Here is a 12,738-nt window from a genome sequence, read left to right as displayed (position 1 = left end):
TAAGATATGTTCGATCATGCGACAATGCAGCCGACCTCTTCACAAAATCACTCCCTACCTCGGTATTCAGAAAACACATCCATAACATTGGGATGCGCCATCAGAAGGATCTATGACTGTTCATTCGAGGGGGAGCTTACGTAGTTGTACTCTTTTTACCTTACTATGGTTTTTCCCATTGGGTTTTCCTGGAAAGGTTTTTAACGAGGCAACAAAGACGATAAGCGAGAACGGATAGTGACACCGGCCCCCAAGGGGGAGTGTTACGAAAGTCAATAAAAGGAGGAACCGAAAACGTTGAAAAATATAAAAGATGTGGGGCCCGCTGTACTATTTGCACAGTGAATTCTTCTTCTATATAAACGATCGTTTCGATCGTTTATAAACTACACCTCAACCTTCTCTTCTCTCTAATACACTCTTTCTATCAGTGTTAAAATATTCTACGGGTATAAAATTTTGCCCTTATTTAAATTCCTGCGATACAAATAAATTCCAGTTCTTTTTATAACAATAAGTACTTTAATTAGTATTATACGGGGGACACGGTTTGGGTCCGAGGGATCACACGGGGGACACGGGTTTGGGATACCATATCTCTTCCATCGTCTGTCTACCTTATCTTCCCAAGCTTTTCATCTGGTGTGTGCGCTCCTCCATGGCTGTTCCACTCTCAGTCTCAACAAATCCTCTCATCTCCCGCCAATGTCACCGTCTCTACTTCCCTTCCACGTCATTTAAGGGAAATGTAAGCGTCTTAGGATCAAACCCATGTCAGATTCTTTCTCTGAAACTCCACCTCAAGCGTCGAACGGGAAAGCAACAAGCGAGACCCCTTGTTGTGTTCAACCAAACGTCTTCTTCTTCTTCTCCGGAAGCAGTAGTAGGTTCAGAGAGGTTCCGCCTGGATAATCTGGGACCACAACCTGGTTCGAGGAAGAGGGCGAAGAGGAAAGGTAGAGGTATCTCTGCAGGACAGGGAGCTAGTTGTGGTTTCGGTATGAGAGGGCAGAAGTCACGGTCTGGTCCTGGAATCATGAGAGGTTTTGAAGGTGGACAAACTGCTCTTTATCGCCGTCTTCCCAAACTTAGAGGAATCGCTGGAGGTACAATTACTTGTTTTTACTTTGTTTGCAATCTTAAAAGTATCAAACTTTGTGTAGTCTAAGTGTTCGGTGAAATGTCTCACACAGAGTCTTGGTGGTGTTTTAGTTACATGTGTTGTGGCTTCGTTGTTAAGAGTATAGAGAGGTTTTGTGGTTTTATTTTAGTTTTCTGATGCAGCAATCGTGTTATTTGAATAGGTATGCGTTCAGGATTACCCAAGTACGTACCGGTTAATCTCAAAGACATCGAAACAGCTGGGTTTGAAGATGGAGATGAAGTGTCACTAGAGACACTGAAGCAGAAGGGTTTGATCAATCCTTCTGGGAGGGAAAGGAAACTCCCTCTAAAGGTTAGTGTAACTTAAGAGAAACAAAATTCAAAGATACTGCTTTTTGCTCCTTGTTAAATCTTACTTGCATTCTTCTTGAAATTTAGATTCTGGGTACTGGAGAACTAAGCGTGAAACTCACTTTCAAAGCTCGTGCCTTCTCAACATCAGCAAAAGAGAAGCTTGAAGCTTCAGGTTGTACACTCACTGTGTTGCCCGGCAGAAAGAAATGGGTGAAGCCTTCAGTTGCTAAGAACCTTGCACGTGCTGATGAGTACTTTGCCAAGAAGAGAGCTGCCGCAGCTGAAACAGCAGCTTCAGAACCAGCTACTTCTGCTTAAACATGTTCATTTGCAATGTTGTAAAGATTTTGTAAAATGGTAAAAATTATTATTGAACATTTTGTTTCTCAATTAAAAAAAGCTTTTTCAAAATTTTACAGAATAGGTTTTCATTATTACAACAAAGTTTCCACCATTTTCTTTGCATAAACAACAAAGAGCCAATCAAGGTTCTTCTTCTTCATCATCATCAGCGATGAAAGCTCTTCTTCGGACACGACGTCTTGACTCTTGTTCATCAGAAGACTGATTATTCTCTTCGTCTCTAGATGATGCTCCCGTATCACCTTCGTAGCTCTCACCCCAGAGCCTTGAAGATCTTCTTCTGCTCACACCTATATGCGACCTAGCTCTAGACGTCCCTGACCAGCTACTACTCCTTGATCCACCACTCGATTCTGGTCTAAACACACGGATGAGGAAGAACACTGTAAGCCAACCACCATCATCAAAAGACAGAATCCCATCATCGTTGCTGCTGCTGCTGCTTCTCTCTTCACCTCCGAAAGAAGATTGGAGTGTGCTAAGCAAATCACCCAAGTCTCTCTGCCTCTCTAGCCTCCTCCAGCTTCTCTGTCTCTCTGGATCAGCTTCCGATGGCCTTACTCCTGGATGCTGGAGCCTCGCGTGCTTTCTCAGATCAGAGTAAGTTCCACTGAACTCACAACTCTCGGAAGAACAGCTTCTATGTTTCGCGTTCATGAAGCCTCGAGCATCTTCCACAGCCACCCATTCCTTTATATGTCCACGGCATAGCGGACAAGTCAGCTTCGGTTTGACCTTTTCTTGGTCTCCCTCTGCTTCTTCTGCTCCTACTGTTACCCCAGACGCAGCCTCTCCTCTCAAATCTACAATGGTGGAGTCTGAAGCTACACCATCAGTCTCAGTCGGTGTCTGTTTAGGAGCTTTGCGGTACTGATCGAAGCAGTTTGAGTGACGGTGGCTAGTGTCACACATGTAAGGACGGCAACCTTTATCAAAGGAAGAGCAAATGAGAAGGATGCCATTGTGAGGATGTTCCATACAGACAGGACATCGAGCTTCTTCCCATTCCTTAACTTGCTTCTCACTTGGCTTCAGAGCACGACTTGACTCACAATACAAAGGCGATGATCTTAACCTTTCATGAGATACAGATCGGTCTTTCCTCTCTTTAGGCATAATACTCTAAACAAAGCACAAGTAAAAGAACTGTCTTTAAACCTGCAAACAGATCAAACTTGGAATAAAGGTTTGTTCTTTCATCGACACGTGTGAGCAGAAGCACGAAAGAAGTCTATGAAGATCCTAAAAGCTTGTTACTTCACAGAAAAGCTTCCAACTTTTTTTCTAGATCAGACATGATGAATCAACGACAATGGAACGAGAAAACGCAGAGACGGAGAGGATGGGATTTACCAGAAGAGTCTAGAGGTTGGCGGCGATGGTCAAATCGATATATAAATCGAACGAAACCCTAAATCGGGCTTCTTCCCATAGAGAGAGAGCCAACGAGGTGAGACGATGAAGATGAGGCGAGGCGGCTTACTTTACTTTACTTTTTTCTTTCTTTCTCGATATATAATTTATATTTAATTATTAATTTATAATGTTGGAGAAAATTAAAAATTTAAAGTGATTGAGAAGACAACAAGATTGGCAATTTGTTCATTGATTCTTGAACAGCCACAGACATTACAACGTTACAAAGTTTCCTGTCCACGTTCATGCTTTCTTTCTAACTATTTAATACCTTTTCCAAAAATTTGAAAATTATATGTTTCTTGGATTTTTTTTCTTCTACATGTAAACCGAAAATTGACTATTTTATTTGACTTTCAAATTTTAACAAGCATGCTATAATTATTTCAAATTTTATATAACGATTTCTATTTGTAACTATTTATTTCCAAGAATGTATCTATTACCTTATACTACCTTGTCAACTCTTTTTACTGTTAATATATTAACTTTGTCGAAAAGAAAAAATATTTATTTCCAAGACATGAAATGCTTTACCGGGCCTAATCCAAAACATGAAGCATAAAAGCCCAAATAACATTAATTCTGAATTGCTCTTCATTTAATTAGTTACCAAACTTTAATTCCTAGTAATTCTGTTGGTAATGATATCCCCTATATATTAATTCTAGAGTATTACGACATATTTTCGTAGCCACGTGTCATCACGAGGATGATTCTTAAAATTCTTAAAAAAATAAATTGGTCCATATAAACATATGCTATTATTTATATTAAACTAACTATCAAATTAATTAATAGTGTACAAAATAATATTTTTCTTTTCTTAAATAAAAGTTACGGAATTACCTAATATGATTAACATATATATGACAATTAATGATTATGAATAATACATATTTGATATCAATTTTTGTATAGTCTCTCTTTTTTGTTTGATTTTATATTATTAAAAGAAATTAAACAATCACATTAAGAATATAATTAAAAATTATATTTTTTTCTTATATGTTATATTTTGAATTTTTTTAAATGACTATAAATGACTAAAACTGGTAAAAGTCTCACATTGAAATTTTTGTGATCAATATTTTAACTTTTTTTTGTTCAAGCAAAATACAAATGATAATATAACGTAGGGTGGGCGTTTGGATATCCGTTACCCGTTCGGATTCGTATCAGGTATTTCAGTATAAAGGTATAGAACCCGTTCGGGTATTTCTACACTTCGGGTCGGGTTCGAGTATTTTATGTTCGGGTTCAAATATTTTGGATCGGATTCAGATATTTAAATTTTGAAGAAAAAATAAATAAATTATTCATTTTTAATTTTTTATATTTAAAATATACTTTTAGCTTAAATGGTTTTCAAATTTTTAAAAGATTAAACTATTAATAGGTTTGGAGATAAAACTTTTAAAAAGAAATACACTAATTTAGTTGTGGTTTTGAAATTTTAGATGAACTTTTGTTAATGCAAGAAACAAGAGGTTGATATATATTTTAAGTGAGTAGCAAATGATTTTGTCCATAATTATATGTATATTATCTAATTTTGAGCAATGTGCATCATTAATATAATTATTTTGAATAAAATGAGAGAAGTAAGCTAGAAATATAGGGTTAATTATTTTTATGTTTGCATCGGTTCAGATTTTTAGATCGGATTCAGATACGGGTTCGGGTATCGAATAAAATGCCAGCCCTAATAAATTGTATGAATATGAAGTCTTATTAATAGATATTCATATTATATTAATATCATTTGAAATAAATTACATAATATATAAAAATATAAAAATATGTTAATTTCAAAATTTGCAGTGAAAAAGATATTGAGATCTTAATATATTAATTTTGAAATTTGTGTTGAAAAATCTTACATTAAAAGTTTTTTAATTAACGGTTTAAATTTTTGCTACAGTAAATATACAAATGTTAAAAAATTATATTAGTAGGAAGTATGGATAATAAATATTTATGTTAAAATATACTATATATCTATGTTAATGTCACTAAAGTCTAACTTATACCACAAATAAAATGATTGTTTGGATTTATTTATCAAAAACACAAAAGGTATTGGTTTTGATTTATGTGTTTACTCTTATGTATATACTTTTATGTATACAAATTATTTTTTAAATATGTAGTTTCTAATATCTTATATGATTCTGACAATCCCAGAAATACACTTCTTCAAATCGAAGTGATTTTTAATATTGGAAACGTTATATATATTATTTCATTCAGATTAAATAATTTAGTCTTGATTTTGATTCCTAAATAACTTTTAATGAAATATCATGACAAAATTTTAATCACCTTCTTCTGAGTTTATTCGAAAAATGAGAGATTTGATCATTCGTCTAATATTTTTTTTCTGTCTAAAACTCTATCTAACTATTATAATTTTAAAAATGAGAGATTTGTACTATTTATTATAAGTTTTCTGATTTTTCGTTTAATAAATCAAACAATTATTAGTTTATACATAGTTTACATTTACTAGATTTATAAAGTATTCTATATGTTTTTATCTGTATACTCTTAAATAACTAAACCTTAAAAGAGTAGGCTAATAAAATATGTAATTTGTTTTTTTTGTTGTAGAATTAGATGATCTTAGGACCGAACTGGTGAATATATACTAGAAAGACATTTATATTCCGAGTCTGCACTTATATTTTATAACAACTTGATATATTAGATTTGAACACTAAACTGTTAAAAGAGTTTGTCGATGATTTTCTTCAAATTTTTTATTCTTATATATGTATCTGGAGTGGAACTAATTTTTACAAATATCCATTTTTTTTTAATTGACATTTATGTAATTCTCCGAATTCATAGAATAAGTAAAAAAATAAATTAATCTCATATCAATGAAACATAAGCGAGAACGAAAACACTATTTTATAGAGGTAGAAAATGAAATCACTCATGGAGAGTCAACAGTAAACAAATCAAGAGCAGAAAACATAATTCCCTTTCGTCGTCATTATACAATCGATGTTGCCTATTTGGTAAAGATACTTGAAATCGAAAAAATCTGGTAAAGTTCTCACGGCTCGAATCGTTTCTCGAAAATACATCGAACCACTTTCATATTCCTAGTTAAGGCTAAAACTTTGTTAGTCTTATTTCTTTTTTTTTTGTTTGCCAAAAATCCTAATCATATTACTTCGCGCGGAATATTTACTGCTAAAATCATATCTAAAACTTTGTTAGTCTTATTTCTAAATAATGATTATTAACTGCTAAATTTTGTAAGTATATACCATGAGTGAGTGTGGTTGAGATTTCTAGCTTTTTATCTTCATTTTTTTCGTGGCTGGAAAGAACTATCAACAATCCAGTATTCAGCATAACATATTGAGCTTACAACCCCGATGTTTTTTACAACTCCGATGTTGCCACTGGTTATGGAGTTGGATCAATCCTCTCAAGTGAATCGTTGCTTTTGAGTGTCACCATGTGTTTTGGAAAATCTCTTATCTCCTGGAAGCGACTGATATTGGTCTACAATCTCTTTAATCTCCTCTTGGTGAGAGTCACACTCTTGAAGTTTTCTTGAAGATTATACACTTTGAAACTTTTTTTTCCATAAACGAAAGGGCCAAAACGAAACAGTTTTAGATTGATTTGAAAATGTTCATATATAGGCTCTCCTCCTTGGAGTTACGAATCGAAGTTACTGGCAATTTGGCAGGATTCCACTCCTTATAGCAGAGGCTTGTCTCACTGCCGGCGAGAGAAAGAAACCGTACCATACAAAATACCTGAAATTAAGTTAATTGTACATTTTCGTCTTAAGCATGAGAGATTATTTGAAATATACTAAGTTGGATATCACTTTTCAAAGATATACTTAATCAAAAATACCTAACATTTAGATATAGGGTTTAGTGATTATTGAGAAAATGTGTTAGAAAATAAGAGCTTTTTGTATGTTTTCCCTAAGGAAATCATTTTTTTGTTGAAGTACAAAATAAAACATGATCATTTATTTTCAATCAAGTTAATTAAGCATGTTATTAATGTGTTAGACAAAAAATATATTTCTCTTAGTTCAAGCTGTCCAGAAGGGAATACATAGTCTTAGCTCTTGCTCATTTTTACAATTTGAACGTTTTTTTACATACCTTTCCACTTCAACTTAGTTGGAGCTAAAATCAGTTTCTTTAACTTGAGGGGGCCTCCACATTCAAAATCAAATTGGTCTTCTGTTCTTTTTTATTCTTAGCTGGCATATACTTACCATCTCTAATTTTTTTAATTAATGTCGTTTTATTTAAGTTTTGTCAATAATTTTCATTTTGTGACCTTTTCTTATTAAAAATGGGAATTTAATGACACAAACCCTCAACTATAAGTCCATCCATATTTAAACCCTCAACTGTGTTTATAGTTAAATAATGAATTTTTAATGTTAAAATCCTCCAACTAAGTTTATTTTGGGTAAAACCCCCCCAAACTAAGTATTTAATGAAAAAACTCTCAAACTAACGTTATTTAATGAATTAAACCCTAGAATGTCATAATTACCATTACTGCCAGTAAATCTTTAATTTAGGAGTTTCTACATTAAGTAAATATAGTTGAGGGGTTTTACCATTAAAATTTAAAAAAACAAAAAAAATCAAAATTTTATAATATTATTTAAAAATTAGTAACTTTTTTTTGACAACATAAGCGAGAACTAAGTAACTGGACCGCGCGATTCGGAAAACCAAACCGAAAGTATTGAATCTACATATAACATAGCTGAAGGAGAACTTCTCGCACCACTTCCAAGCTTGTCCGCCATAGTATTTTGTGCTCTTGGAATATGTCTGATCCGGAAGTTAGGGAAGAAAGTCTTATTGCGTACAAATTCTTTATATAATTTTTGTTATATTTTCTCGGTTTTTACATTTTTAATTTATACATATATAATGTTGATGTTAAAACACATCAAACTCATATATTTACAAAAAAAATTAAAAATGCTAATTTTAAAAATTTAAGTTACTAATTTTTAGATAATATTATAAAATTTTGATTTTTTTTATTTTTAAAGGTAAAACCCCTCAACTATGTTTACTTAATGTAGAAACCCCTAAACTAAAGATTTACCGGTAGTATTGGTAATTATGACCTGTTAGGGCTTTCTTCATTAAATAAATTTAGATTGGGGGCTTTTACGTTAAATACTTAGTTTGGGAATTTTTACCCAAAACAAACATAGTTGAGGGGTTTTAAAGTCCTTAAATAATTCCTCAACAAAAATCTGTTACTAAACTTGACCCTCCATCGCTAAAAACGTTAAAACCCTAACAGTTTCCTTCTTTACACCATTTAAATGAAAGAAAAATAACTGGACGTATCTATTTAGTATAGAAACAGCAAGATTTTCATCAAAAACTACACACAGTTAGATTGCCATTAAGCACAATAACAAACCCTAAAATCTTTAAAAGTTGAACGATAAGTGAGATAGAGGTTTCAAAATAAGTGGGGGTGGGGTGATATAGACAGAGACTGTTAGCGCAATTCAAAATCTAAGGTTGTGCATTTTTATATGTTTGATATGTTTGGGTAAAACAATGTTACTGTTTTTGCCAATACGATATGATGCTCTGTTTTTTCTGGTATATATGATGCTCTGTTTTGCTGGTCTTGGTCCAGTGATAGGTGTTTGTGAAATCAAAACAACAAAATATTAAAAAAATATTGTAACGTGTTGGCGATCTATTTTTCTTGGATGTAAGTTAGATTTTCTGGGTTTAAAATGAATTCACTCAAAAAGCCTTTGATAGCAATCACGCACGTCAAACTGTTTTTGAAAAAATCTTGTTATTATTTCGAAGAATCTTGAAAAAAGTTGTTTTGTCACACAGAAAATAATCATTTCTTATATTTTGACGGAAGCCATTGAGGGATCAAACGTTTTCAACGATGGAAGGTCAAATTTAGTAACATTTTTTAGTTGAAGAATTATTTAAATATAAACATAGTTGAGGGTTTAAGAGCATGATTAACCATGGAACCCCATTAGGAGTTCTTAATGAGTATTTTAATAATAAATGTAGATTAAGAACTTTTTTTTAAGAAACATTTAGTTTAATTGCTCCAATGGTAGGTTCTTAAATTAAGGGTTCTTAAGAATTTTTTTTTTTATTAAACATAAATATTTTATGATCACCAAGACAATAGTTTGCTAGTATGCTCACATTCACTTGTCCCATGCAAATAGCATATTCTTGTCCTACGCATTCCCGTTTTACAAGTCAATTACTTTAACTTCTATAGTTTCAAAAAGATGAAACTTGTTGAGTTACAGAAGAAGCAGAGGCTTTACCTCGGGTTTGGAAGCAAGAATCTCCTCAAATTGTTTCAAGAGTGCTGGTGGGGACAACCGATCAATCTCAGCTCCTAGTATAGCAATTGACACCTTCCCACCTGCACCAAACTATTAGGCGAGGCATGAGACTCATGTAACCATGTTTATGCGAGGAATACATGATGAAAATATCTATGTTATCAAAGTACCAATAATCGCTTACTCTTGATATCATCGACCGTAACAAAAGAAGGATGAAGCAGAACAGCTGCTTGAACAAGCTCTTGCTAGACAATTCCACCACCACTTTTGCTGGAGATCCATTAAGAGAGATAAGGAACATGCATTAGTCACTTCCAAATGTTAGTAGTGAAAGATAAGAGAGTGTCACATATTTCGAATACCCTTTTTCACAAATCAAGCTAAATGAGTAAACTTTACCAAATCAGGATCATTGATTTGGAGAGCAGTGTTGATCTCGGAGTCAATCACGCGGAGAAGCGATTGCTCGGAGCTCATCCGATCAATAGCCGTCGAGTAAAGGGCAAAAGGACTAAACGGAGATGGGTTGCGAGCTAGAGACGGACGGTAAACAACGGAGGAGATGGATCGGACTCGAACCATCCGATTACCATACACGGAAGCTAACCTAGAAGCTCACCTGCGTACGCACCAAATGAAAGCCATGGCACCGGAACAGTTACGCCGACGTTCCCATTCCTCTTGTTGGAGTGGTGAATCGAGGAGAGATCGACTAAGGAAGAGATGGAATGAGACTCAATCGTCGAACTCATCCTTCGGGAGAAAGAAAGAGAAAACCAAACTCTTCTTCTTCTAACACGTGTGCCCAAGATCCGCTTCTTTCTCCCCTTAATTAAGAATCAACTCTTAAGGTATTTTCTATTTTTCATTTATTTTAATTACAATTAAATGCTAAGAACCTCCTTAAGAACTACGGTTAATCTTGGTCTAAATATGGATGAGAATATAGTTGAGGGTTTGTTTCGTTAAATTCCCATTAAAAAGATATGTTTACATTGTCATACATCTCGTCTAGATAAAAAATAAAATAAAAGGATGAATGTTCTCTCTAATTTATTGTCTCCTCGTCGTCTGCTCAGCGCTCACAAACCTAACTGATCTGGTTTAACTCTTGGTATGACGGTTTATGCTTAACCGCAATTAAAACCAGGTTATATTATATGTTATGTGATTTTTTTCATTCTTCATGCGTATATATTAACAACAAATTTCTCACTCACGTGTTGCATATCAAGAATCGTATTCTTTATCCATTTTGTATTAGTTTGCATTAATTATGTTTACTTACATAATTAAAATACTTGGAGTCACATAATGATGATGTGATCTTCTGTTTCTGACAGAAATGGAAGAAGGAGAAGAAGGCAAGAAGAAGAGACCAAAGTAAAGGAAGAGTAAAGAGGAAAACGAACAAACACAAAGCGGCAAAGTTCAGTTAATAAGACGACACCATTTTCTCAAACTCATCTCAAATATCCAAACGAACATTTTGCGTCGTATTGTATGGACATACCAAACGTATTCACTATTTCCTTATGTGACACTATCTTACATTATATAATATATAGTTTTCTTCTGTATTATTTTAATTTTTTGATTATACGTAATACACTGCATAACCAGCAAAAATATTATGTGGCAATTCCTTTCACGGAAGGTATTTAGAATATATTTTTTAAACATTATTCTCTCTGTCCGTTACCTGTATAATGTTATAGTCTTGCTGCAAGTCAAAAATTGTGACACAGCTTTTTACTTTTTAGTTTTTACATATCCACATTTATTACAGTTCAGCTCGTGACTATATGTATGCACCGGATTGTTATATCAGTCGTTCGAAAATGAACCTCTAAGAACTCCAAAACGACAACATTTTGAAATTTATACCAAAAATGGACATGTGTTAGATGAACTATTTTTCATACCCGGATCTCGCAGTCCAGTGGTACTACCTCCTTGGGGAGGGGAGGTCGGCTGTTCGACTCGCGGAGAGGGGGAGGCGTGTCCAGGATCCGTAAAAAGGTACAGACAAAGGCTGGCGCCGGATCTAGGTAGTGGGCCGCAAGGTCAACACCTGGTTAAACAAAAAAAAAAAAAAAATTCATGGGATTTCTCAAATCAATTCTCATTATTTTTCTTCAAAATTAAATTCTACTAATTGTTTTGACTAAGAAAAATTTACTTTTCATTTGTTGTTTCTCTGGTTTCTAATAAGAGGCTCTTTGAGATACTCCAATAAATGCTCTTATTTTTCGACAATATAAATGCTCTTATATCATATGTTAAGAATCTAATCTAATAATATATGAAAACTATTTTATATAATTCAAGCATATGCTCGTACGTGAGATATATACACATTACGCACCAAATCATAGTACTATACAACTATTTATATATAAATAGATATATGACATACGTACTGGTAATAAATCTATGAATTTTTTAAAAAAATTTACAGATCTTGTCTTGTATTTATATATACCCATTCACGTGGGCCATTCGAAATTTGCATGAAAGCCACTCCTCTTCTCACAAAAACAAAAACTTTAATCTCGTTCTTTCTTTCTCCTCTCTCTCTCTCTCACAGTTTCAGAAATAGTTACAGTAGATAGATCAATGATTAGGATTTAATCAAGAAGACAAGCTTTATATTAGAGTTTAGGTTTGGGATATGACTCATGCTCGAGAATGGAGAAGATCCACTCTATTAATGTTTATCTTCCTTTCTTCACTACTCTATCTCATTTCCGTAAATTCCCGGACAGCGGCAATTCGGGTATGTCCAGAAACGCTGGCGACGACTACCTCTCCTGCTCCGGCTAATGACCAAGAAGTTCCAGTGAAGAAATACTTCAGCTCCGGGAAATTTGCTCCGGTGGATTCTTCATTCGGAAAAGTATTTAGTGACAGTAAAAGAACGGTACCAAGTGGTCCAGATCCTCTCCATAACTAGTAGAAGCAGTTTCTTGATGTTTTCATTTATATTTTATTTTATTTTCTTGTTCTTCTTATGTAATCGATCAATCCACAGGTGTATTTTACCCAAAATACTCACGTTTTCCTCTTTTATGAAAGGGAAAAACGAAGGTATTTTGGTGGTTTAAATCGCTGATCTATATATAAACATTTCA

At 33.8% G+C, this 12,738-nt stretch overlaps 3 protein-coding genes and 1 long non-coding RNA gene across 5 annotated transcripts; 2 read left to right on the top strand and 2 right to left on the bottom strand.

The window, feature by feature from the left end:
- Nucleotides 1-583: 583 nt before the first annotated feature.
- Nucleotides 584-1,835, top strand: LOC106306362 (50S ribosomal protein L15, chloroplastic). The gene is made up of 3 exons (XM_013742952.1): nt 584-1,106; nt 1,305-1,456; nt 1,543-1,835. The coding sequence occupies exons 1-3, from the start codon at nt 659-661 to the stop codon at nt 1,774-1,776; spliced, it is 834 nt and encodes a 277-aa protein (XP_013598406.1). The 5' UTR covers nt 584-658; the 3' UTR covers nt 1,777-1,835.
- Nucleotides 1,802-3,338, bottom strand: LOC106306361. 2 transcript variants are annotated; one of them, XM_013742949.1, is made up of 2 exons: nt 3,175-3,338; nt 1,802-2,979 (listed from the first exon to the last, which is right to left on the bottom strand). In XM_013742949.1, exon 2 carries the CDS (start codon nt 2,935-2,937, stop codon nt 1,942-1,944), a length of 996 nt encoding a protein of 331 aa, XP_013598403.1. In that variant the 5' UTR covers nt 2,938-2,979; nt 3,175-3,338; the 3' UTR covers nt 1,802-1,941. The 2 variants fall into 2 exon arrangements, with proteins under 2 accessions (XP_013598403.1, XP_013598404.1); XM_013742950.1 differs by having other exon boundaries at nt 1,802-2,943; nt 3,175-3,326.
- A 5,735-nt stretch (nt 3,339-9,073) lies between these two features.
- LOC106304979 lies at nt 9,074-10,412 on the bottom strand. Its single transcript, XR_001262887.1, has 3 exons — nt 10,004-10,412; nt 9,786-9,874; nt 9,074-9,691 (listed from the first exon to the last, which is right to left on the bottom strand). It is a non-coding gene; the product is annotated as an uncharacterized LOC106304979 (long non-coding RNA).
- A 1,752-nt stretch (nt 10,413-12,164) lies between these two features.
- Nucleotides 12,165-12,738, top strand: LOC106305430 (CLAVATA3/ESR (CLE)-related protein 27). The gene has a single exon (XM_013741800.1). The coding sequence runs from the start codon at nt 12,279-12,281 to the stop codon at nt 12,558-12,560; it is 282 nt and encodes a 93-aa protein (XP_013597254.1). The 5' UTR covers nt 12,165-12,278; the 3' UTR covers nt 12,561-12,738.

This window comes from Brassica oleracea, chromosome C7 (genome assembly GCF_000695525.1).
Source record: "Brassica oleracea var. oleracea cultivar TO1000 chromosome C7, BOL, whole genome shotgun sequence".
In the NCBI taxonomy this organism is placed as follows: Eukaryota; Viridiplantae; Streptophyta; class Magnoliopsida; order Brassicales; family Brassicaceae; genus Brassica; species Brassica oleracea.
This window is presented reverse-complemented; position numbering and strand designations above follow the sequence as displayed.

Bases quoted from the DNA above. Each gene is read 5' to 3' on its own strand.
- LOC106306362 (XM_013742952.1), top strand. From the start codon at position 659: ATGGCTGTTCCACTCTCAGTCTCAACAAATCCTCTCATCTCCCGCCAA. The intron at 1,107-1,304 runs GTACAATTACTT...TTATTTGAATAG, and splicing joins ACTTAGAGGAATCGCTGGAG to GTATGCGTTCAGGATTACCC. The intron at 1,457-1,542 runs GTTAGTGTAACT...CTTGAAATTTAG, and splicing joins AAAGGAAACTCCCTCTAAAG to ATTCTGGGTACTGGAGAACT.
- LOC106305430 (XM_013741800.1), top strand. From the start codon at position 12,279: ATGACTCATGCTCGAGAATGGAGAAGATCCACTCTATTAATGTTTATC.
- LOC106306361 (XM_013742949.1), bottom strand. From the start codon at position 2,937: ATGCCTAAAGAGAGGAAAGACCGATCTGTATCTCATGAAAGGTTAAGA.